The sequence below is a fragment of the Amia ocellicauda genome, chromosome 10 (assembly GCF_036373705.1).
Source record: "Amia ocellicauda isolate fAmiCal2 chromosome 10, fAmiCal2.hap1, whole genome shotgun sequence".
NCBI lineage: Eukaryota > Metazoa > Chordata > Actinopteri > Amiiformes > Amiidae > Amia > Amia ocellicauda.
Window position 1 is genome coordinate 35,040,966 of NC_089859.1, and position 24,856 is coordinate 35,065,821.

The window sequence follows — 24,856 nt, forward strand, 5'->3', positions numbered from 1 at the left end:
GTGGGTAAATGTGTCAGTACAGGTAAAGCATTCCCATAACCAGTTAACTCTTTTGTTTATTTTACAGTCGTATTTACAGAGCTTTTAAGAATTTGGTTAATTGATAACCACAAATAAAGGAACTGGTGATAGCAAAAGGTACCAATGTGCTTCAACTCCAGTAGCTGATGTGTCGTATGTCATTATCTGCAAAAAAATACATTTTTTTAAGAATTGAGAGGGTCAACAAAAATGTGTCAATCGAGCACCAAAGCCATGTAAGGAAAATTCCTATTTGGTTATGGTTTTGCTGTGCATGTCTAATGTAAATCTTGTATATTTTATGGTGAAAACCAAAGCCTGTACATGCTTCATGAACATGATTTTTGTACAGGAGTAATGCAGCTTTACCCGTAATTACCATGCAGGCATTGGAATTGATCTTTCGAAGTTGGAGAGCATCAATTCTTTGTTTAGTCAGGACATTTAGTAATTATAACAAACACACAAGAAAGGCAACAAATAACAGAAGATCATTTTACCTTACTTGTTTGGTTGGTTTTAGGAACAAAATGGTCTTACTTCATTGAGTGAGATCTTGGGAGGAACCACTTCACAGAATTCCATGACGTTATCTTTGTATATACCAACCTGTTCCTTGTCAAAAGTACATTATGCTAAGGTAATCGAGTATCAAACTGTAAACTAAATAGTCATTTATAACACAGTAATGATCTGGATAGTCCAACTGACCTTTGTGTGAACCTGAATTTGACTTTAGTGTTTCAGCTTGAAGACTCTACTACAGAGATACAGCAAATGACCTAGGAGAAATACCACATTAATGCAATGAAGTGCAGGACTTTACATTCATAATGCAGTCAGAGTTCTGACACAAATTCATTTGGATCACATGTAGCACCCATTATAGGATTGGAACTAAATATAAATTACATACCAAAAAAATAGGAAAAACAAAAGCGAGATAACATTGAACAGTATCCAAAGGTTTTATTTTAATTTCTGTAAGAGTAATCTACAGCTCCACCAATTTCAGCACATTTAAATGAACACATAAAAGCATCCAGTTGCATACTTTTTTGTAAGTATGTTGCCGAATTACTTCCTTATTATGCAAGAGGTGTGACAATCTGGTTTAAAAGGTCTTAGAGTTACAGTCATGGGTAGCTTTCCACCTGGTTACTTATTGTCACATAGAAACTCTAGCAATGGCTTGCAGCCACAATCCACTGTGAGAATTTTTTCACAGTTAGTCATTTCTGTTAACAGGCAATAGAAAAATCCTATAATTACATGGAATTTAGAAAAATGTTTTAACTCAACTCTATTTCTCTTACAACCTGAAAACTGTAGGACCTTAGGCAACAAAAGCTCTGTTATAGTACTCTCATAAATTCCCAGTCAGTTTTTCCAGGACATTCCCTGACCTGCACCAAAGCCTTTTGAAACTGAACCATGCCATTGTATTTGTAGACAATGACATAAAAGACAGATACATATATTTTTCATGCTGTGTTGCAGCAAACTAGAGTGATGTCCAAGAGACAAATAGATTATTACATGTCCTTGAGTAGTAGAGCATAGATTCTGTTGTCACAGCAAGTGATATTGTTATAAATTTGAAATATAATGTTGTTTTCACAGTGAACTACCATTGTTTGTTTATTTTTTTATATATAAATACATAATGTATAAATACATTTGTTTTCTATTCTTTGCTTAATTTTTAAAACTACCATTTTCCACTGCTTTAAAATATACTTCTCTCCATCATCAAATCTGAGCAAAAAATAAAAAGTTACTAGACTAGGAGCTAGACAATATCAATATACTTTGACCTACCCACAAATCGCAGAGTAAAAAACTGTCCAATCGCATTTTCATTTATTATCAGAAGCCACTTCCTACTACTTTTCAGACAATCCTATAGATGCCTGTATTTCAGAATGACCTGATATCAAGTTGCATGCTTATGTGTTAGGCTCAAAACATTAAGAACTATCTGAATGTGAACGCAGAATAAAAACACTTAACTGATACTCAGCAAATGTCTAGCGACTGCTAATGCATTTACAAGAGCATGATGATGATGATGTTGATTAATAATAATAATAATAATAATAATAATAATAATAATAATAATAATAATAATAATAATAATAATAATAATAATATGTTTTTGGGGAAATAATTAATCACAACTTTGTTGGGAAGATCATGTTTATCCCTTCCACAAAAAGTAATTTGGTACAAATGTTTCACATATTTTCTCAATTATACTTAAGTTATATGTTTTGCAGAACATATCCTTAAGTTGTTGCATTTTGGGAATATTTGTTTCTAAGTCATGCTTTTAGCAACACAGTAAGTATGAAATTCTTACTCAGGCTTATTAAAAGGCATCCCTAGCTACTGGTTATTAAAATTATTGCTGTTAATCAATAGATTCCTTGCATTGAGTTGGAACTTTCAAATCACATGATAAAACACTAATTAAAGTAATTTTCCCTAAAGTACAATTTAAGTAGGTCATCTAATTGGTCAAATGGCACAAACTGGCATGCCATATTGTGTCTCAGAAAACGAAATATAGATTTTAACTTTCTGAGCTTCTGATATCTTTTCATTACAGCTCTGTCCTCTTGGCTGAGGTGAACTACATAATAGGGCAGGTTTTGCTTGTGCAGGAGTCCATGACATTTACACCTCCATTGTAAAAGTTCAAGCCTTAGGGTGCTTTTGTTTCCAGTAGAATCTCACAGGACTCCTCCCATCATCTTTAAGGTTACATTAAGTGAAAGTCCAATGCATTGAATAACAAGGTTGCTAATAAATGGCTTCAAACACCTTGTATCTTAGTTTCAGAAGACTTTACTCTTCATGCCTTCTGTCATTCATATTCACCATGGCAGAAATGGTTGTGAGGACTTGTTGTTCTTCTGGTTTCCGGCAGCAATTCCTTATGAATTTAAATAAGGCCGTTAAAGGTATGGCTAGACTTGGGACTCCAGACAGAATGAAAATAATAACATAGATCCAGCCAGGGTATGGCAGTTTTTCAAGAGTTGGGAATGATATCTGTAAGGAAATTTGAACAGAAACAAAAACAGGTCAAGTGCTTGTGTTAAGTGCCAATACATTTTCAGAGCTCCTTAGTAAAAAAAATAAGTCTGGGTAATGATTATTTAAGTTTAGGATCCTACTCTCCATTGTTCTCTAAGTGAGCATATGGACATTTTAAACCCAATCCAGAAACCTACCCGTGTATCATACATTTCACACTTGTACCCCATGACATTTGTATTAATTAGGTAGTAAATGGTGGCTTCTGACACTTAATAAAAGTTGAAAAAGTTTCACTTGGCCAAGGCCTTTGTCTTCAATTATGTATTCTCCTGTTCATCTCACTCACTGCCCTGAGTGATTGTAAAATACAATATGGTTCAGGGGAAGCTATTAAGAAAACTGACCTGTTTCTGCTCTCTTAAAAGTCTTTTAAAGTTCTTTAAACAACAAAACATGACTACTTACATAATCAGGATTCCAGGCAATATAGAAAAGCTCTTCATTTACTTTTGTGACAAAGTAGAACAAGAAGATGACCAACATAACGAGAGGGCTGATAACTCTCCAGCTGGCCTGCCAGAAGATGTTGGGTTTGTGTCCGATCATAAATTCAATGTCTTTGTTAAACCTATTGGATGGTACAAGTCACAGTTTTAGCCTTCTAGATTTGCCCTCGAGTCAACATTTTTTTTTTTTTTTTGTTGCAGGTGAAGACTGCAACATGTACTAATAGCAGGCCCAACTAGCTTTCCCTATTCACAGGTACCTGTGGTATCATATGAGGTGTGTAATTGTACACAGTACACAAACTGCTTTATATACAGTACAGATGTTCCTGATTATGAAGTAAACTGAGATGCGACCTGGAGACAGTGTTTCAAAAAAGCTGAGTGTAAAGAGCATTGCCTTTACAGAGATGTAGAGGGTGTTAATCATTTTTAATTAAATAGGTTTTTCTTTAAATATATTTTTTGTCATTTTTACCCACTATAATAATTCTTAATAATTTCCTTACAGAAATTCTACCTTTGGATTGTGAATTTAGGTCCAATTTAATTTTAGTCTGAAATACTGTAATCTTTACATATATGTGTTTTTTCTTTAACTCACTCAGTACAGATATTTTTCCTTGACTGACACCCTACTCATATGGAACAAACATATATATTTAGTTTATGGTAGAAATATATGATCCTTATTTTATTCATAAATGAAAACTGAGCCCTTTTTGTATATTTAAAATATAAATGAGTATGCAATCCATATATTTATTGTATATGTCGAAAATATATGGTAGAAATTAACCTCACCATATATTTACAAGGTAAAATAAATATATGGATTACATCCATACATTTTAAATTACCATTCCATCCAGTACAGGGTCACTTAAACCTACCCTGGTGGTACTAGTGTGGCACACACAACACTTTCACAACAACAGGGAAATGTGGAGTAGCAAATATGGGAACGGTGAGAGCTCTATCCACTATGTCACCATGCCACCCTTTATGGATTACAGACTAAAATATGTTTAAAATATAACCCATATATTCCTAGAGCTGAAAAACTTTAAGAATTCATTAAACTTTTCTTTCCATAAAAGTAAAAAGGAGGAACCACTATTGTCATCTCTTGACATTGCACTTACCTGTCTATTCCATAAATGTACACCACTCCAACCATTTCACAGAAAGCAATGATCAGCAGAGGAATGGACCCAGCAAAGCTGTCAAACAGCGCCAGCCAATAATTCCCAGATTGCTGGACAAATATCAAGGCGATCAGAAAACACACCAGACATATGGTGCCTGCAAAACAAACAAGCAAACAAGTGGGAATGTAAACCTTGTAAACCTTGTTAACTTGAGATTAAGTATTTCCCATAAAACATATTATTATTATTATTATTATTATTATTATTATTATTATTATTATTATTATTATTATTATGTATTAATTTGAAGAAAAAAAAAACATAATTCAACAGGGTAAATGAAAAATAAATACATGTTTTGACCAAAATCTTAACAGAGACCCTTAGGTTTTAAAAGCATGCTATGTATATCCAAATGTTTCCCTTTATAATCAAAGGGAATTTGTGTCATTCTATAAAGCTGAGAATGTCCAGATAAAAGTTCACTTGCTTGTGGTGTGTAACAATATAGCAAGGTGGATAATCATGAAGAGATTTGTCAGGAGATCTTATGTGATTAGTTATTTATTAAGGTTAGGACACAGTCATATGTCAGACTGATGGTAAAATAAACTATGATTGGATACATGTTTTCAATTTGCACTTTGACTTTAAAGTGTTCTTGCTCCGGCATTGTAAAATCCTCACAACATACGAACCAGGCACTTGATTCTGTATGACTCTCCACATGGCTTTATTTTCTGAAACTGAGCCAAAGATAGCATTTAGCTTTTTTAATTAAATACTTGAAAAAAATCAGTAGACAACTTACCAGTTATGAGCTCCTTGGGCCATGACTTGGGAAAAGCCTTTAAGTCCTGAAGAGGCACAATGACTCCTTCAATATTGCCAAACATGGATGACAGACCGAGACAGAACAGCATGATAAAGAACAAAATGGACCACAATGGGGACACTGGCATCTTAGTAATTGCTTCAGTGAAGACGATGAATGCAAGGCCAGTTCCTTCCACACCCTAAAGTAAAACAAATCCGCATAATCAGAAGATACCGTAGCTATGGGCAGTATATCACATTTTGTATCAAATTTCCCAACTGTCTAACTTTGGCTATTCTATTCACTGATCTGAATATAAACTTACACCAACTAAAGACTTTTGAATTGGCAAAAATTCTTCTTAGAGACAGATATACAGACGGGTGACAAATAAAGGAAAAACCTGAATAAATGAGTGGAGGAACATAGCGAATGCAGATTCCTCCAAGGAGATGTACTGCATGACACAATTAAGCAATTAACATCCTATCATGCTCTGTGGCATATACAAATGCTGAGCAGGCCCAGTTGACCTCGATTTTGGATCAAGATGGCAAGAGGAAAGGATCTAAGTGACTTTGAAAGAGGGGTCATTATTGGGGCACAAATTGGGGCAGGAGCTTCAGTCACAAAGACTGCTGAACTGGCTAGTGTTTTCAACAAGTGGGCGACTGCATGTGTGACGACACCAAGAGAATGGTACAGGCCTGACTGTTTGACCTCTACAGTGAGGGGGTCCAGAGACTCTGTTTTGCTGTGGGTGGCATTTTCCTGACATGGCTTGGGTCCACTTGTCCCCTTAGAGGGAAGGGTCACTGCCAATCCTTACAACGTTATTGGGTGATCACATTTATCCTATGTTGACACATTTCTATCCTGATGGGAGTGGTCTCTTCCAGGATGACAATGCCCCCATCCACAGGGCACGAGGGCTCACTGAGTGGTCTGATGAGTATGAAAATGATTTGAATCATATGCTATGGCCTTTGCAGTCAACTAAACCCAATTGAACACCTATGGGAGATTTTGGACCAATGTGTTAGACAGCGCTCTCCACCACCATCGTCAAAACATGAAATGAGGGAATATTCCAATGTTCCATCCCTCCAGTAGAGTTACAGAGACTGATAGAATCTATGCCAAGAGCATTGAAGACACTATATGTTGTTTTTTCCTTTATTTTGTCACCCATCTGTATATGATATGAGACAATTTTAGATTTTAACAAAAAGGTGTTTTACATTTGTAAAATAAAAGAGGAAAATAAGGGAAACTTACTTCACTTAGAAAACTATTGAGGTCACAGGTTTTAAGAGAAAGATTTTGAATGACCGCTGGAAATGTGCTGTTCAGTTGTCCGAGAACATCATTGTAGGTGTGTTCAGTAATGTTAGCTTCAGACAGATCAAAAGTGTTCATTAGGGTCAGAATATTTCTGCAAAGAAAAGCAAATATAGATTGTCACTTCAATCCATTTTTTATTCCATTGCTTGGATATTTATAACATCACCATACCAAACAACATAGGTTATAAAACAGTTAGGAACCATTAATAATTCAATTTATAAATTATCAATAAACCTTTGTTTGTGCTGTACTTTTTGTTCATGCTTTGTACTTCAGGGCCACCATATCTTTATAAGATATAATTTATCATTTATAATAAAGATTTTAAACAAAATAGTGTTTTGGCAGTTCCCAAAACACTATTTTGATTATTAATATTTTTTTCTGGAAAAATAAAACAAACCTACTATCAAGTTACTTTTTATACTTTTACATTTTACTTTACAGTCTATAAATGATATCCATCACAGAACTTATGAAACCTATTACCTATGAAAGTAATCATGGTGCTCTTGTTGTTTAACCATTAAATCTGATACTTGTATTCCTGGCTATTCCTGGCTGTTTTCTTGATAAAGTAAGTACTAAATAACTAAGCAACTGAAGTGACTTACCCATTAACACAGTCGTCATATCTCTCAGTTGCTCGGAATCCGATGATGGAGTATATTACAGTGGCAGCGTAAATGGATGTTAGGCCGTTGATGATGGAAACGATGACAGCATCCTTCTCACAATTATTACTAGAAAATAAATATTTGCACCACAAGTCAACATGCACATACCATTTGTACAGATATTTTATCAAGCTACATTAATTCTGATTAAGATACATATTGACTGTATGGATATTTGCAACAGTAGTTAGCAGTGCTGTCTTCCCTTAAGAGCTTCCTTCCTTCTATTTCTCTTTTCTCAGTTATATAGATTACTTCTGTACTGTATTAATACAAGGTGCCTGAACAGAGAGAAAATGTATGCAATGTAATCCCTATCTTAATATTTAGCCAAAGGAAAACACAAAAGAGGTTGCCATGTTATAAATATTTACATGAATTGCTTCCTGAGGTCTGGTGTCATTTATACATATATTTGAAAAATGAAAATAGTTTAATTGACCAGTTTTCCTACATCAATTACACATCCATGTAATTATTTATAACATGGATGTGTAATTGATGTAGGAAAACTGGTCAATTAAACTATTTTCATTTTTCAAATATATGTATAAATGATACCAGACCTCAGGAAGCAATTCAGTAGTTCGATTCAAAGCTATGCAGAATTAAACATCAAACAACAACACACAAAAATACTTAGGTACATTCAAGCCTGCAAAGTCTTGATCCACTTCCCATGGCCTTTTAAAACCCTAATAATGTAATGCATACTGTGACTTACTGGACTGAGTTATAACTGGAGAAAGAGATGAGGCCACCGAACGCCAGTGAAAAAGAATAGAACACTTGAGCACCGGCATCTAACCATGTTGCTGGGTTTGCCAGTTCTGCAATCTGGAATTACAAGCAGTATTTATACCATTTACAATTAGCACATATTAAATAATGTATGTATTTCGTTTATGCCTGAATGCTATATACACAGACGTGTTCAAATTTGTTGGTACCCCTCCACAAAAAACAAAGAATGCACAATTTCCTCTGAAATAACTTGAAACTGAAAAAAGTTATTGGCATCCACCATTGTTTATTCCATATTCAATAGAAATCAGACTTTGCTTTTTGTTTTTCAACATTATATTGTACATAATAAAACAAATGAAAATGGCATGGACAAAAATGATGGGACCCTCAACCTAATATTTTGTTGCACAACCTTTAAAGTGAATCACTGCAATCAAATGTTTTCTGTAGCTCTCTATGAGACTTCTGCAACTTTTAACAGGTAGTTTGGCTCACTCTTCCTGAGCAAACTGCTCCAGCTGTCTCAGGTTTGATGGGTGCCTTCTCCAGACTGCAAGTTTCAGCTCTTTCCATAGATGTTCGATAGGATTCAGATCAGGTCTCATAGGCCACTTCAGAACAGTCCAATGTTTTGTTCTTATCCATTCTTGGGTGCTTTTAGCTGTGTGTTTTGGGTTATTATCCTGTTGGAGGACCCATGACCTGCGACTGAGACAGAGTTTTCTGACACTGGGCAGTACGTTTCGCTACAGAATACCTTGATAGTCTTGAGATGTCATTGTGCCCTGCACAGATTCAAGGCACTGGAGCCTCCTCCATGTTTCACTGTAGGTATGGTGTTCTTTTCTTTGAAAGCTTCAATTTTTCATCTGTGAACATAGAGCTGAACATAAAGCTCCAGTTTTGACTCATCTGTCCAAAGGACATTCTCCCAGAAGGATTGTGGCTTGTCAATATGAATTTTACCAAATTCCAGTCTGGCTTTTTTATGTTTTTCTTTCAAAAGTGAAGTCCTCCTGGAAGGCCACTTTCGCTCAACAAGCGATGGATGGTGCGATCAGAAACTGACATACCTTCACTTTGGAGTTCAGTTTGTATCTCTTTGGCAGTTATCCTTGTTTTTTTCTGCCATTCACATTATGCAATCTGGGGTCAATTTTCCTCTTGTGGCCGCACCCAGGGAGGTTGGCTACAGTTCCATGGACCTTGAACTTCTTAATAATATTTGCAACTGTTGTCACAGGAACATCAAGCTGCTTGGAAATGGTCTTGTAGCCTTTACCTTCACCATGCTTGTCTATTATTTTCTTTCTGATCTCCCCAGACAACTCTCTCCTTTGCTTTCTCTGGTCCATGTTCAGTGTGGTGCACACAATGATACCAAACGGCATAGTGACTACTCTCCTCCATTTAAATAGGCTGAATGACTGATTACAAGATTGGAGCCATGTGTGATACTAATTAAAGAAACAAATTAGTTTGGAATATCACTATAATCCAATTATTTATTATCTTTTCTAAGGGGTACCAACAAATGTGTCCAGCCCATTTTAGAATATCTTTGTAGAATGAGCAATAATTAATCTATTTTCACAGCTTCTTTGCTTTATTCTATGAATACCAAAGGCATGCACATATATACATGATGCAATAGCTTTTAATTTTATCACTTTTCAGGAGAAATTAAGCATTATTTCAATGAGCTGTAAGGGTATCAACAAATTTAAGCACGTCTGTATATAGTATTCCATTATAATATCAACAATCCCTGGTAGCTTGCAAATACAATATATTTTCCTTATTTTCAATAGCTAGCATCAATAGGATTTATAAACTGTGGCTTGATTAGACGCTGTGTAAAAAAACAACATACATAAATGCATGCATACTTGAATATACACATGTACACAAGTCATGCATACATACATACATACCTAAGCCCAATACTTACATCTGGTGTAAATAGGAATATAATTCCGTCCACAGAGCCTTTAAGAGTTAAACCTCTAATAAGGAATATTGTCAGGACCAAATAAGGCAATGTTGAAGTTACGTAAACAGCCTAAGGAAAACAAAAGCAACATTAATTTCACTTATCAGTCGTCCAAATTAATTAAGTCACCAGCCAGAAACCCTACTGCATTTACAATAAAAGGCTATAGGTCAGATATACATTATTTCACCGCAGAGATATGAGAGATATGATGATTCATAAAGGCTAGAGCAAAATTTCTGTGGGCATAAAATATATACTTCCACTGTCTTAATATTTTCTTGCACCCAAGTCCTTAACAAATTCAATGTTTTGATTGCTTGTTTTAATCAATGTAACACTTTTCACCATATCACAAATGTTTCAGTGGTCTCTAGCATAAATCAAGGGCATCCATTCATTCTTCAGCTTTAATAGTCCTTGAAACACACTGGCATATATCCCATTGAGAAAATTGTTATATCAAATTAGATTAACTGAGCTAGAAGGAAAACCATCAGACATGGTATCTTTTTTTATTTAAAGAAGGCTTTCACTCTATGCTTTGACTTGAATTGGTACCTTTCCAGTCGTTTCGATGCCTCTAATGCAGCAAACATAGAGCACAGCCCAGGCGCAAATTAGAGAGATGACCAGCCACCACTGAAGCCCTCCTGCATCACTGATTTCCCTAGAGGTGTTCAGTGTTACTCTGTACCAGAAATAATCCACTGGAGAGCTGTCCTTGCACTCTGTCACGTAATCTGGTCGGGACACATTTAGTAGTTAATTCAACAGAATTAGGCATTCAATAACATGGAGTACAATGAGTAGATATTGTTGACACATTCTGGTGTAATCTTCCCATAGTCTGAGCACACTACTAACTACACTCAGTGGTATTTGCCACAAGGTTTGGTAATAACAAGTTGTCTGCAGTCTATAGTACATATGAATTTGGCCTGTCAGTACTCAGACAGAAGTCAACATGTAAGCCACAGATTTGTTTAAACACTGTTTCAGTTATGAGATCTGCAGCTAAAATTAATTCTTCTCTTTTACAAAAACAGGCAAAATGTATGATGTACATTTTTGTAGTTTGCTATTAGAGGGTGGGTCAACATTTTGATTTAATTCAGTCCATTGTTTATATTTCTGAGTTTTCTTTAGCTATTACCTTTAATTAGTATAGTCTGATATGTGACTGTAATACCTGTTCTGTTTTCATTGATGGGACAGTAACTCCAAGGAAGAGGATCTTGAAAGGAATTGAAGAAATACCACATCACCCAGGCAATGATGGTGTTATAATACAGACTGACCAGGAAAGAGACACACATGGATGCAATACCTAGAGAATAACAAAAAAAAATACAAATCAGCAACCATACAAATGCAATGTGCAGTTGTACAAACCCTTCATATGAAACAATGTTATCTTTCAAGTCGGAAGCACTGCCCAAGGGGGAGGGATTTCTGCGCACTTTCGCGGGAACCTGATCGAAACGTCACTCTATCAAAGCTGCCATTGGCCCCTGCGCTTGTCACTCAGAACAGGTCCCTTCCCACATCCTGTTCTATAAAACGTGACGTCAGTGCAGGTTCGTCCTCTTTTGCCTCTTCGCCTTGACCTGAGAACGTGAGCTCACCGTGTCTTGTCTTGTGCATTAGACTTTGACCGGGGCTCCGGTGCGCTTTGGTTTCAGTTTCAGCTACAAATAGCACACTTTAAAAATAGTAGTCCTGTTAATATAGTGTCTTATATATTCCGACTGCTTGCTGTGTTGGTTTTTTGTCCACAGGGCTATTTCCTCTACAGCAGGAGCATTAGCAGCAGTAAAATACAAGGCCCGGCTGCCCAGCCTGAGCCTCGTTGTGTCATAAGAGATCTCGCCCGCGTGAGGTGCTCCTCCGCTGGCTTGTGCCCGCACTACAGCCCGTGGCTGCAGCTGTAGGAGATCTCGCTCTCTCAGTTCGCTGAGAACGAGCACTGCTAGCCCTCCCGGTCCGTGCATGCGTGCCTTGGTTTTAGATCCCGCTATGGCTGGTGGTCTACTACCCTCGGCCCCGCACACCCCGGACTCTGCATCACCCAGTGTCCCCGGAAACCCCGGAACACATGGTGTGGTTAAGCCTACGGGCCTACGCGGAGCTTGTATTCCAGCACCTGGTGTTGGGTATACACAGTGTTCAGTCCGGCAACAGCAAGGTTGCGTGTGGTTGGTGTCACAGCCTTTGCCAGAGGCTGCTGGGCCTCCTAGCGGCTCCATCACAGACCCTCCACCTCGGCCTCCTCCAGTTGAGGCCGTTGCAGTGGTGGTTCAGGTCTCTCAGGATGCACCCTCGCCACGACTCCGGCTCGCTGGAAGGCGCTCTGTTGGTGGCGGAGCCCCCACAATTTGACCCTCGGTGTGCCCCTGGGGCCAGTTTACCACCGAGCAGTCATGATGACAGACGCCTCCAAGCAGGGTTGGGGAGCAGTCTGCGACGGACGTGGAGTCCGAGGCAGGTGGACGGAGCCCGCACGGGCCCTCCATATCAACATCCTGGAGTTACAAGCAGTACTCCTTGGACTGTCTCATTTCCTGCCAGTCCTGTGGGACAGACATGTGCTGGTCTGGACGGACAACACAGCGGTGGTTGCCTTTATCAATAGGCAAGGAGGTCTCCGGTCGCGCAGACTGTACTGTCTAGCATGCCGTCTGCTTCTGTGGGCGCAACCACGGTTGGTTCCACTCCATCAGAGCAGTTCACCTCCCAGGCCGGTCCAACACTGCGGTGGACCTCCTCTCTCGGGGAGGCCCCCCGGTCTCGGAATGGCACCTCCACCCGCTTGTGGTACAACAACTGTGGGGCCGGTTCGGCAGGGCGGACGTTTCGGCAAAGTGCACACTATGGTTCTCCGTCCAAGACTGTAGGAACCCTAGGGATCGATGCGCTTGCCCACATGTGGCCGCGCTGTCTCCTTTACGCGTTCCCACCGTTCACCCTTCTCCCAGTGGTCCTGGAGAAGGTCAGGAGAGAACGAGCGACAGTTCTGCTGATAGCCCCACGGTGACCTCGCAGATTCTGGTTCGCGGACCTGATCGCCCTCCTCCACGGAGAGCCTTGGCAGCTCCCAGTGAGAGCGGACTTGTTGTCCCAGGTGCAGGACATGCTTTGGCACCCCAATCCGGGCCTCCTCCAGCTCTGGGCCTGGCCCCTGAGTGGGAGCAATTGATTGCCTGGGGTCTGTCAGACGCGGTAGTTGCCACTATTCAGTCGGCGAGAGCTCCCTCTACGAGGTCGCAGTATTCCTACCGCTGGCGGGCGTTTAGCACCTGGTGCCAAGATGGCGGTCAAGACCCAATTAATTGCCCCATCGGGGTCAAATTGCAATTTCTACAAGAGCTGTTGGACCAGGGCAAGTCCCCGTCCACGCTCAAAGTGTATCTGGCAGCCATCTCCACATGTCATGTTCGGATTGATGGCGAGCCTCCTGGGTCTCATTTTCTGGCTGTGCAATTTCTGAAGGGAGCTCGACGGCTACGGCCACCTCGAACCCTTTCACTGCCCGCATGGCGCCTTGATGTAGTGCTGGACGCACTTTCCCAAGCCCCATTAGAGCCACTGAACTCAGCTGAGCTGAAGCTGGTGTCACTTAAGACTGCGTTTTTGTTGGCAATCACCTCTGCAAAATGCGTGAGCGAGTTACACGCCCTGTCCGTACACCCATTGTGTGTCCGTTTTGCGGGAGATGGCTCCAGGTCACGCTACAGCCTAACCCTGCGTTCCTCCCGAAAGTGCTCTCTCCATTTCATGTCAACAGGCCTATTGAGTTGATGGCTTTTCATCCTCCTCTCTTCGCTTCAGAGCAAGAGAGTCAGCTTCACCTGCTCTGCCCTGTGTGGGCCCTCAGACATTGTGCAAGTAGATTCGGCCTCGCTCCTACCTGCACTAGTAGAGCAGCTGGCCTTGCGTAAGAGTTAACCTCTGTAGCCCCGCTTTGTATATGCTGATTGCAGACAGTTCCCGGTAGAGTGTGACTACAGTCCTCGCTCCTGGACGGCTCAGGTGTGACCCTATGGGGCCCCTGAGGTTACTGTCTGGAGTTGTGTTGCAGAGGTCCCCTAGGGGTGCACCTTGGGGCAGGCTCCCTTATCAGCTCGCTGCCTCCTCCCTTGCGACATTTTTATTATACAGTAACCCCTCCTCCTTATTGGGCAGTGCTTCCCGGCAAAAGAGGACGAACCTGCGCTGACGTCACGTTTTATAGAACAGGATGTGGGAAGGGACCTGTTCTGAGTGACGAGCACAGGGGCCAATGGCAGCTTTGATAGAGTGACGTTTCGATCAGGTTCCCGCGGAAGTGCGCAGAAACCCCTCCCCCTTGGGCAGTGCTACCTTTTTCAGATAACTGGGGTTGCATACGCAACCTATCATTATAATGTGATTCATGTAGTTTAGTTTTGCTCATTAAACTATTCATTATATATCTTCAGAGTTCAGAGTTCAGAGTTATTTTTATTATTAATTGAAAACTGGAATGACTCCGGTTGACTGAGCCGAGTGTCGTATGGGACTGCCACTCCAAAGTAGTCATCCAGGCTTTCCAAACTGGAGTTGAAGTGCAGCTCTCAGGCCTCAGGCCTTGACTTACCCACTCCCAAAAGATAAGGGTGAATGGTGCTCCACACACCAACACTGCCTTTCCTTAGTCTCTGGCCAATTGCAAACTCCAGGTGCAGCAATGGGATTCCTTCGAGGACAAGCAGGATTAGGAATGGAATCATGAACGCCCCTGGAATTACAAGACACATGCAGAGTTATTGGCTATAACTTTGTGTTTCAAATATTGCCTTTACAGTGCATGGGTTTGTTTCCTTGGATAACTAATATTTAGACAGTTATTGTTATTATTATGAATTGTATAATTAATTTATTATTATTATTATTATTATTATTATTATTATTATTATTATTATTATTATTTCATGGCAGACGCCCTTATCCAGGGCGACTTACAACATAAGTGCAAAACAAAGTGCAAAAATACAGTTAAGTAAAAGGCATCAATCATTACAAATTAAATTTAACTAAAACATAGCAATTCAAATTAATACATGTTACAAATTCCAATTTACAATTTACACAAGTACAGTAAGTGAGGTCCTACATCCTGGACGGTAAAAACTAAGTGCTGTCAAGATGTAGGGTCAAGGTCAAGGGCTATGGGAAAGGGAGCAAGGAGGAAAACAATCAAAAACACAAGAAGCATAATAAAACTGTGAAGTGCTATCTAGCAGGGATAAAGGACTAATATTACAAGTACTATTGGAAAAGATGTGTCTTGTTACCAAGAACCCTAGCTATGGGCAACTTACAATATTCTGCATTTTGTTGCATAATAGCTTCTGTTTGTGCATCGATTTGTTTTTCTCTTTCTTGTTTTCCCTGATTGTGTTTGTTTTCTGTGTATGTTTACTTTTCTTTACTGGGGTTTACTTCAGTTTTGTCTACACTAAGGGCTGGATTAAATAAAAACTTTGAAAACTACAGAACTGTACTCAGTTGCAGCTTCATTTTCAGTAAGATGACACTTTCTTCTAATCAGAAATGTAACCGCTATGATGTACAGGTTTGTAGTTTGCTATTAGTGGATGGGTCAAAGTTTTGATTTATTCCGGCCCTAAGTCATGATTTCATGCTTTCATCTTACTGTTTTGTAATACCATAAGAGAACCTTTGTGGGGTAGGGGATGTCTTCTAGTAAACATATATGGTCTATAGTGGATTAATGATATTGTTAGAGGGGGAACTTGCATATAGTTATTTATGCTATCTTGTCCAAGTTGAGGAGGAAGAGGAGGCTCATTTGTGTGTTTAGCAAGAGCATATTGGATTAAGGTAACTCCTTATCATTGTTAACTGGAATAAGTTCTTTATCAGTTTTCAAAGACGGTGCTAGCTACTTAGACTGGAAGTGTGCTGCAGGCAGTGCCTAATGCACATTGATATGCTTTGAATCCCAGATTATATAAACTGAAATTAGTTCCTCACTCATTGCTTAAATTATTTAGGCTGTCAGTTCAAGCTCATTTGACATTGGTTTTTGAAACCATAGGTTTGGTTTAGAACAGCTGGAATGCTTTAGTGCAGTGCAAGTTGAAATTACTTACATTTTTGTTTTCTTTGACCCTAATATTAAAATAAAAAATACACTTCTTTAAAGACCAGTTGTTGGAAGCCCATGATTGTTTTGACACATACTGGCTTTGCATATTTGCACATTGAAATCGAATACTTGTTAACGCTATATCCCCTTGCTGATAATAGATACTGAATGTCTGTTCATGCATCCTGATTTTTTCCTGATACTGCATGTAAACAGGAGATGAAAGAGACTGGGAACGGAGCAGTGTATTGAAACCTGTTGTGGAGAGGCACTGCACTCATCTAATTGGCAGGAAAATAACACATTAGAGTTTTACCGAGCCCTTTGTGTAGCTTTATTCAAAATTATTGAATTATCTAATGTAAATACCATGAGAAGATGGGGTATCCATGGTAACAGTCATGTTTAGGAAAATGGATATGGGTATTGGCACACTTGTGTTTGCGTCAAATGGCAGCAATTGTTTCAATTAGGGTGCCATTTGTTTGACTGGTTTTAGTCTAGAGCAAACAGGTTGTCTTCACCTTGTTCAATGGGGAATTAATCTGTTTTGGTATGGCTTTTGTGCTAGATAGTAATGTGAGATCTTGGCAGATAAATGGGAAATCTCATGGGACCCAAGTATGTATGATTTCAGACCATCATCACAGCCTTCAAGTTAGCAGAATTTTCCATCAAACCATAATGGTGTTAACAGAGATTGTTTGACAGTTTCCTCAAAACTGCAAAGCAAATATCCCCAAAACAAGCAACATTGATAATCAATGATTATGACTATATAATCAATGCTAGCCTATATTAATCAAGGGTTTTACATTGCAAAGTAATAGAGTACAAATAAAGTAAAAAAATAAGCTGCAAAATGAATGAAAAATGATCCACTCATGCAAAGCATATTCATAATAAGCTGTATGCGCGGTGATGAATGCATGTTAACTTTAATTTGTATTTTATTAAACCCTTGACTATACCCCAGTGTTTCCACCTGTGGACAATTTCAGATATACAACAGAAGGATGAATACTGTTCAATTTAATATGTTTTATGTATATTTTATTATTTTGATTATGACTGTGAAATGAATCTTGCATTTTAATTCCATGTAGCACCTTAATGTCCTCGTAATGAAAGAATGAGGGGGAAACACATTATTTTGTGTCAAATAACAAACAAATAAAAGGCTGAGTAAGTTTAGCATATTCGTATAGTTGTATAGCATTTTTCATGAGTTTTTATTTATTTTCCAAAATGAAGAAAATATGTCACAGTGAGCTGTATTCTAAGCTGTGATGAAACTTTGCTCAAAGGCTTTCCTATGATTCGATCCTACTCCCAGTTTAAAGTAGGTATACTCTGAGTGAGGAGTAGTTTTACTCCTCGACTAACTTTTAGCATGATTCCTAGGAGTAATTCTGAGATGTGTTATGCATACGGGTACAGATCTCACTTTTCACAGCTTTTCCAACTTCTGAGAAGCAATACACTAAACTTCAAAATAAGGCCACAAGAGAAACAAAGTAGTTCCTCAAATATACTATAAAATATTAACTGGATGACATTTTAGATTCCTTAGACAAAACCACATAATAGCTTGCTTCTCAATAAATGAGAGGCTTTTACACATTATATTCTACTTAATGTTTTTTTTTTTTATTACATAAAAGTTAATGTAAGTTTACCTGAAGGGATACTTAAGGTTTATATGTCAGATCAAATACCAAAAGATGATATCATAACCTTGACTGAACAGGAATATAGGAATCAATGGAAGAAAATAATTTTAGTTGATTTCTGTAGTATATTGAGATAATGATTTTATGGTTTGCTAACAGCCAACAGTTAATGGACAATTACAAAGTTTGGCACTTCTGTGATTCCATAGTTAAGTTAAGAGTTACTGAATTATGTACAAGTTAAGTGTCTTTCTCCTCCAGTAACGTTCAATGTTAAAATGCATGAGTCAATACATAACAATTTCCTTCAACTGTGCCACAACCAGCTTAGGCCTAAACCAAATCAAACTGACATGATCAAAATGAACAACTGATTCATATAATATCAATATATGTTTCTTTAAATTGAATCAATTTGAACAACTAAACAACCATCTTGCAACCAAAGTAACAAAAGGCCTGAGTATCAACATCAATAATAATCCATCCATCTTCGAAACCACTTATCCTTATGGGTCGCAGGGGACACTGGAGCCGATCCCGCATATGACGCAAGGGAGGAACACACCCAGGACAGGATGCCAGTCCATCGCTGGGCAACACACACACACCTCTACAGGGCAATTTAGTGTAGCCAATTAACCTAAACTGCATGTCTTTGGATGGTGGGAGGAACCCAGAGTGCCCAGAGGAAACCCACACAGACATGGGGAGAACATGCAAACTCCACACAGACAGGCACCCTGAGCTGAGACTTGAAACCAGGACCCCCGGGAGCTGTGTGGTAGCAGTGTTAACCACTGCACCACCCATAATAATAATAATAATAATAATAATAATAATAATAATAATAATAATAATAATAATAATAATAATAATAATAATAATAAAAGTTTGAGTAGAACCTCTCCTTACTATAACAACCAAAATAAAAATATTTTTCCTGGCATGGAAATACTTTAATGTTCTCTAGTACTAGTCTACACAGGTGCTTTCAATAATAACCATGCCCACGAGCCAGGAGCAATATTGGGTATTCGCTCCACATGGGCTCCTAATGGGAAAAGTACAGCATAGTCCCTCATACAGAGTTGTACAAGAGTCCCACATACCTCCTCCATGGCTTTGGCAAAGGTAAGGGAAGCGCCACACGTTTCCTAATCCTACACAAAAGCCGATGCAGGTTAACATGTACTGTGCTTTGTTGTCCCATTTGGGTCTGTCATCTGCTTCCTCAGTCTCCAGCTTATCCAGTTCCTCATATGAAAGTATCCTGTCCTCTAGACCAGGGTTAGGCAGCTGGAGTTTCATGGTGCTGTTGCTTCAGGAGAATACAGATAACTGTCACTGTTAACTCCCGGCAGTGTGCAGTGAGTGTGGGAGTCCTGTGAAGTGAATGTGTCTGCCGTTGACTGATGATATTTATAGTGAACCTTTAGCACTCAGCCTCAGACTACACCCTCACAGGTACAACTGTCAGCACAAACGCTAATCAACATAGACCATGCTTGATAATAATTAATATCTTACCTGATTGAAGAATGAAACTCAATGGAAGGATACACTTGACTTGGCCAGTGAAGCAGAAAAGAGTAAGAACATCTGACACTCCAGAAGTAGGGTTAATGAAAGTGAAAAGCAATCCTTAGAGCAGCACAATTATTTACTGGAGAGATATCTCCCTTAACGTTATGCACTTTGGTTGTCAGCAATATTGGGAAAGTATAACTATATTAGAGAAATAATGTGTAACTAAACAATGGTAGTGGAAACTATATCAGCCATAGTTTTCATTGATAAAGAGTATCTATATTCAGATTGCTCAATACTCATCAGACAATTAATTGGCCTATATGCTATGAATTGTATTCAAATAATTTTGCTCATATACATTATTTTTCTATAAATTGTATGTATTCTCAACTATAACACAGCTCCAGCATGTTGACCCTTGGCCTGTCTACAATTGCACTGCTTGTTCTTTATTCATTCCTTCTATATCTACAAACTACAGTAAGTAATTGATCTGGTTGTACCACAATGCCAAAACTGCTACAGAAAACAGTTCAATATTCCTCAAGTGCATTACTGTCTCTGAAATAGCATACACATGTGCAAACTCCTATTTTTCATTTGGTGAATGCTGTCAGTCTCCTTTGCAGAGTAATGCTCTGCCCAGAGTGATCATACATGTGCTTCCCGTGTTTCTCTTCTTGTGCCTCATCTTTTTCCACATAATTTCAACCCATAGCTTTCTGTTCTGCTCCTTTGCTGATGATACCTAGATAGAGGATTACTCTAAAATGTAACACAACACATCAAATGTAACAGCATGGGTGTGTAGAAACTTGTCCCATTTGACAGGCAGTGAGATTTCTGCATGGCTTTAAAATACAGTATCTTGGTTGTCGCATCTGAAAACCATAGTGATGAAACTCTCAAAATAGCAACATAGTTTATCTCAAGAAAATTATGAGATATGTTGTTGGTATTTGTTTCCCTAACATGGTGGGAATAAGCAAATCACAAATCTGCTTGCAAATTCACGATGTCACCCAAAGAGACCAATCACTAGGTACAACTAGGTACAAGTTAACATTGTAAAATTGACAGATTATTTACTATGTTATAACTACAGCTAGAAATGCTATAGATTCTATAGCATTTCTAGCTCCAGTTATACCATAGTACATAGTATAATATAGAATAATTTATCATAAATACATCAGTGGTAAAACCAAGATAAAACCATTTGCAATTGGTAGCTGGACTAAAATTGTGATTTATTTTCTAGAAATGACCTGTAACTTGTATAGCATTAAGTGACAGAAGACGGCACCGTTCTGCATAGATCTATACTTGATTTATCTTTCATTAACCAGTTACATGTATATTTGGTTCAGAAAAGAAGAATTAAATAGTTTTCCAAACTAATTTTTATGTATGTGTATGTGTATGTGTGTGTGTGTGTGGGGGGGGGAACCCCTTTGGGAACCCCTGGCTTAGACCATGTCAAAATCTGTGAATCACAAATTACAAAAATTACCCCATTACTGTTTTTTTAATTGTCACTTTCCACTATGCATAAATAAAAATTAGATAGGGGTACACATTTGTAACTTAAAATTCATAAGTAGGTCAATTTGGTTTAGACAACGATAATAATTGCCTATAATAGATAATCATCTAGTTTGGCTCCAGTTTATGTTTACACGAAGCTCAGAAAGATTGTGTTTTTGTCTCACAGTTAAAAGTTGTTCTCAACAAAGGTATATTGAAATAGTTTTTTTTGTTTTTTGTTTTTTTTGTAATGTGTAGCACATTTCAAAATCAAATAACTTTAAATGAAGGCATATCAAATAATCTTAACCCTGATCATGCTTTTCTATAGAACGGAGCATTCAATTCAAATCCTAAGGTTGACCTTATGCACCTTGATGTGCAAAGACCTTCGGGCTTCTGTGCAGCAGATAGATACTTAATTGGACCATTAGGTACAAGACATTTGTACAGTATTGCCAGTATTACAAACAAGGTACTCTGATAATGAAGACAACATATTACACATGATGTTTTCAAATATGTGTAACATCAACTTTTACTGATTTTAAGCCCACAAATATAATTGGAGCCTAAAAATCACATGATAGTTTTTAATAACTCATCAACCCAACCCACTAAAAATTACCAGTTTCATTCTTGGAATTTATGTACTAATTGCTTGGATAATAACTGACTATAAACCAAGATACAACAACATACTGGTATTGATAACAGTATGGGCAGGAAAAACCCATGCTGTCATTGTCTGATAATGAGGATTTCAAAGTGCTGTTCTGCAATTGTTGATTACAAACACATGTTAATGGCTACAGCTGTCATTATCTAGTCAAATGCGAGGATTAGGGAAAACCAGAAACCATGTAAACATTTGACAAAAACAGCACTTATTCAGAATCTATACATGCTGTAAAATTGAAATATGAAATCATTTTGTATGTTGTTTGTGGAGTTATGTGTGAGTCTTTCACTCTTCTCTTTCTTTCTTTCTTTTTTTTGCCTTATGAAGTTTCCTTTTAGTTTTACCATGGTTCTAACATGCATGTAATATGCTTCTGCCATGCCACAGTTTGTATCAAGGGGGGGGTTGCAGTTACAGTACATCAAGTGTGCTGACATTAAAACTGGCTCTATTTAAGAGAGCTTTCACTGCCTTTTTAGCCTTTGCAGCCTCTGAAAGAAACAAACAGAAGGGCAATACAATGCTCTATAACCCCATGTGTTTTTTTTTTTGTATGGTTACAATATGCTCAGAATTTTTCTTTTCATTGATCATAAGTCTAAACTTGAAAGACGGACTGGAGACACTTTGAGGACACACTCCCATGCTGAATTCAAACTGACATTTTTAAAGTGATTGCATTGTACTTCATCTTGTAAGTTGAAGAACTCCCCAAGAAAAGAAAATGAAAGTTGTGTTCTCCATATAGCTGGAGCAATGTGAGGGGTTGTGTAAAACACTGTTTTTCAAAATAGTGCCATTATTAAGATGAAAGCTGTTATGGGAATGATGTTGATTATGAATATGTAGAGCTGTAAAAAATCAAATCAAATCAGTATATCTATATTGGTAATATCACTGTTTAAGTGATGTGCCTGCTCCCTACTTGGGAGTATTAACACTGTTACCATAAATGTATATTTACAACTGGGAAAATAATCTGTTATAATTGGCCACAATGTTGCAACAGCATTGTACAATTTCTCTTTAAAGGCAGATCTGTATCTTTAAGGTTAAAACATCAAAGTTTTTCTTAAAAAAGAGATAAGGACTGGGGAAATTGTGTCATAGCATGGCACTTCAAAGATTTAAAGATCTTGAACTTGGCCTTAAAGAGAACTGGCAGGTATGTCTGATGATATGTGCAATTTGCATCAGCAGTGATTACAAGAGGTCAGCTGTGTTCACTAATATTTGATCACAAAACATATAGCTAGGTTTGTATAATTAATATTAATTCATATAATATCTATAATATTAATATGGATCCAAAATTTATTTTTTTGTTTTAGAATAAAAAATATAATGTATATCTACAGTCCTACTTCCTTATTATTATTCACAGTCTTTATTCCTTATTATTCCTTATTACAAAACAGAAGTATTTACAAGTTGCCATAGACAGACACAGGACAGTACAGACCACAGCCATCTTGTTGTTTTCCTAGTTTCAGACCAGTCTTAGTATTCCTCATTTTGTTTTAACTTTGCCTTAATTGAAGTTACTCTTGTCTGTAGTTTGCCTTGAAGTCAATTCAGTTCAGCTGCTGAGTTGGTGAAAGTAACCAGGTTATAGAAAGGAGAGTTAGTCAAGGACTAGCAGGATTTCTGTTCCAGGTGGAACCAGGTGGAGCCAGTTAGGTGTGAATTGGTGGCAGGTAGACAAAAGCTACTTAAAGCAACTGTTCAGAAAGAGCTGCACTGTTTCTCGGTCACAAACAGTTAAGCAGTTAGGGACTAGGGAACAGGAACCAAGAGACTGAAAAAACTGTAGAAGCATGTGGCCACTACAGTGTCAGGTTTGCAGAATGATTGCCTTCTTGGATTAACTCATCCAAGAAGATTTCATTTGTGAACGTTGTCGGCGTGTTGAAATCCTAGAGATCAAGGTTCGTGATCTTGAGGCTCAGCTTGTTGATCTGCACTGTATTAGTGATATGGAAGAATTAGTCAATCAGCCCATTAGAGAGATGGTGTGCACGCCAAAACCTAGGAGAGTTGAGACCTTAGAGCAGGACAGCATAGAGATCTGCTGGGTTACAGTAGATCGTAACAGCAGAAAAGGGCAAGCACATCCCTTAGAGACATCCCAAAAGCTAGAAATGCCCAACAGGTTCCAACTGCTGGACGCTGAGTCACACAGTAACAGCTCAGAGGGTGATGGGAGGGCAGCTGAGCACCAGAGTACCATGTACAAACCTGTACAAACCAGACGGTCTACATCTAAACAGAAGGGGGGCTAATGCATTGGGAGAGCATATGTGCAGAGTAATTGAGAATCTTTTAAACTAGGGACCAGGGGGGCAGGGAGCTCTGACAATGGGAGATGTAAGGAAAAAAAACAAAGGGAAACTGCTAGTAGGAAAGTCCTGAAATGTTTGTACCTCAATGCCAGGAGTATAAGGAACAAGATGTTAGACCTAGAAGCCACAGTGCTGGTGTGTGACTATGATGTTGTAGGACTGACAGAAACATGGCTTACAGAAAATGATAGGGATGAATACAAGTTGAAAGGATACACACAGTTTTGGAGGGACAGGCAAAAATCAAAGAGGTGGTGGGGTAGCATTATATGTCAAAAATGACAGAAGTACTCAAATTAGATCCTAGTAATGAAACAGAATCTTTGTGGGTTAAACTTTTGAACAAAATATCTGGAGGATTAGTGGTAGGAGTGTGTTACAGACCACCCAATTCAGATATTCACCAAGATGTTGCATTGTACAGTGTAATCAGGACTGCATGTAGCAAGGATGTGACTGTTATAATGGGGGATTTCATTTTCAATAGTTGAGATGGTAAATGACTGCTTTCTAACTCAATTTGTAAGGGAACCAACCAGGGAGAGCGTATGCGTTGACTTGATATTTTCAAACGACCAAGATAAAGTCAGAGGGATACTAGTTAGAAAACCAATAGTAAACTGTGATCACAATATGGCTAGCATTGAGGCATTCTTTAAAAA

The 24,856-nt window shown here is 38.3% G+C and overlaps 1 protein-coding gene across 7 annotated transcripts; it reads right to left on the reverse strand.

Annotated features, from left to right (window-relative positions):
* Window positions 1-38: 38 nt before the first annotated feature.
* Window positions 39-19,515, reverse strand: LOC136760548 (sodium-dependent neutral amino acid transporter B(0)AT1). 7 transcript variants are annotated; one of them, XR_010820213.1, is made up of 15 exons: window positions 19,223-19,515; window positions 14,923-15,063; window positions 11,497-11,634; window positions 10,866-11,047; window positions 10,263-10,373; window positions 8,289-8,401; window positions 7,502-7,630; window positions 6,819-6,975; window positions 5,535-5,739; window positions 4,718-4,877; window positions 3,532-3,694; window positions 2,905-3,078; window positions 733-803; window positions 562-630; window positions 39-186 (listed from the first exon to the last, which is right to left on the reverse strand). XR_010820213.1 is itself a non-coding variant. In XM_066715990.1 (14 exons), exons 1-13 carry the CDS (start codon window positions 19,419-19,421, stop codon window positions 765-767), a joined length of 1,911 nt encoding a protein of 636 aa, XP_066572087.1. In that variant the 5' UTR covers window positions 19,422-19,515; the 3' UTR covers window positions 39-186; window positions 733-764. The 7 variants fall into 7 exon arrangements, 4 of the variants coding, with proteins under 4 accessions (XP_066572087.1, XP_066572086.1, XP_066572085.1 ...); XR_010820214.1 differs by having other exon boundaries at window positions 2,848-3,078; XR_010820212.1 differs by having other exon boundaries at window positions 562-803.
* Window positions 19,516-24,856: the final 5,341 nt, after the last annotated feature.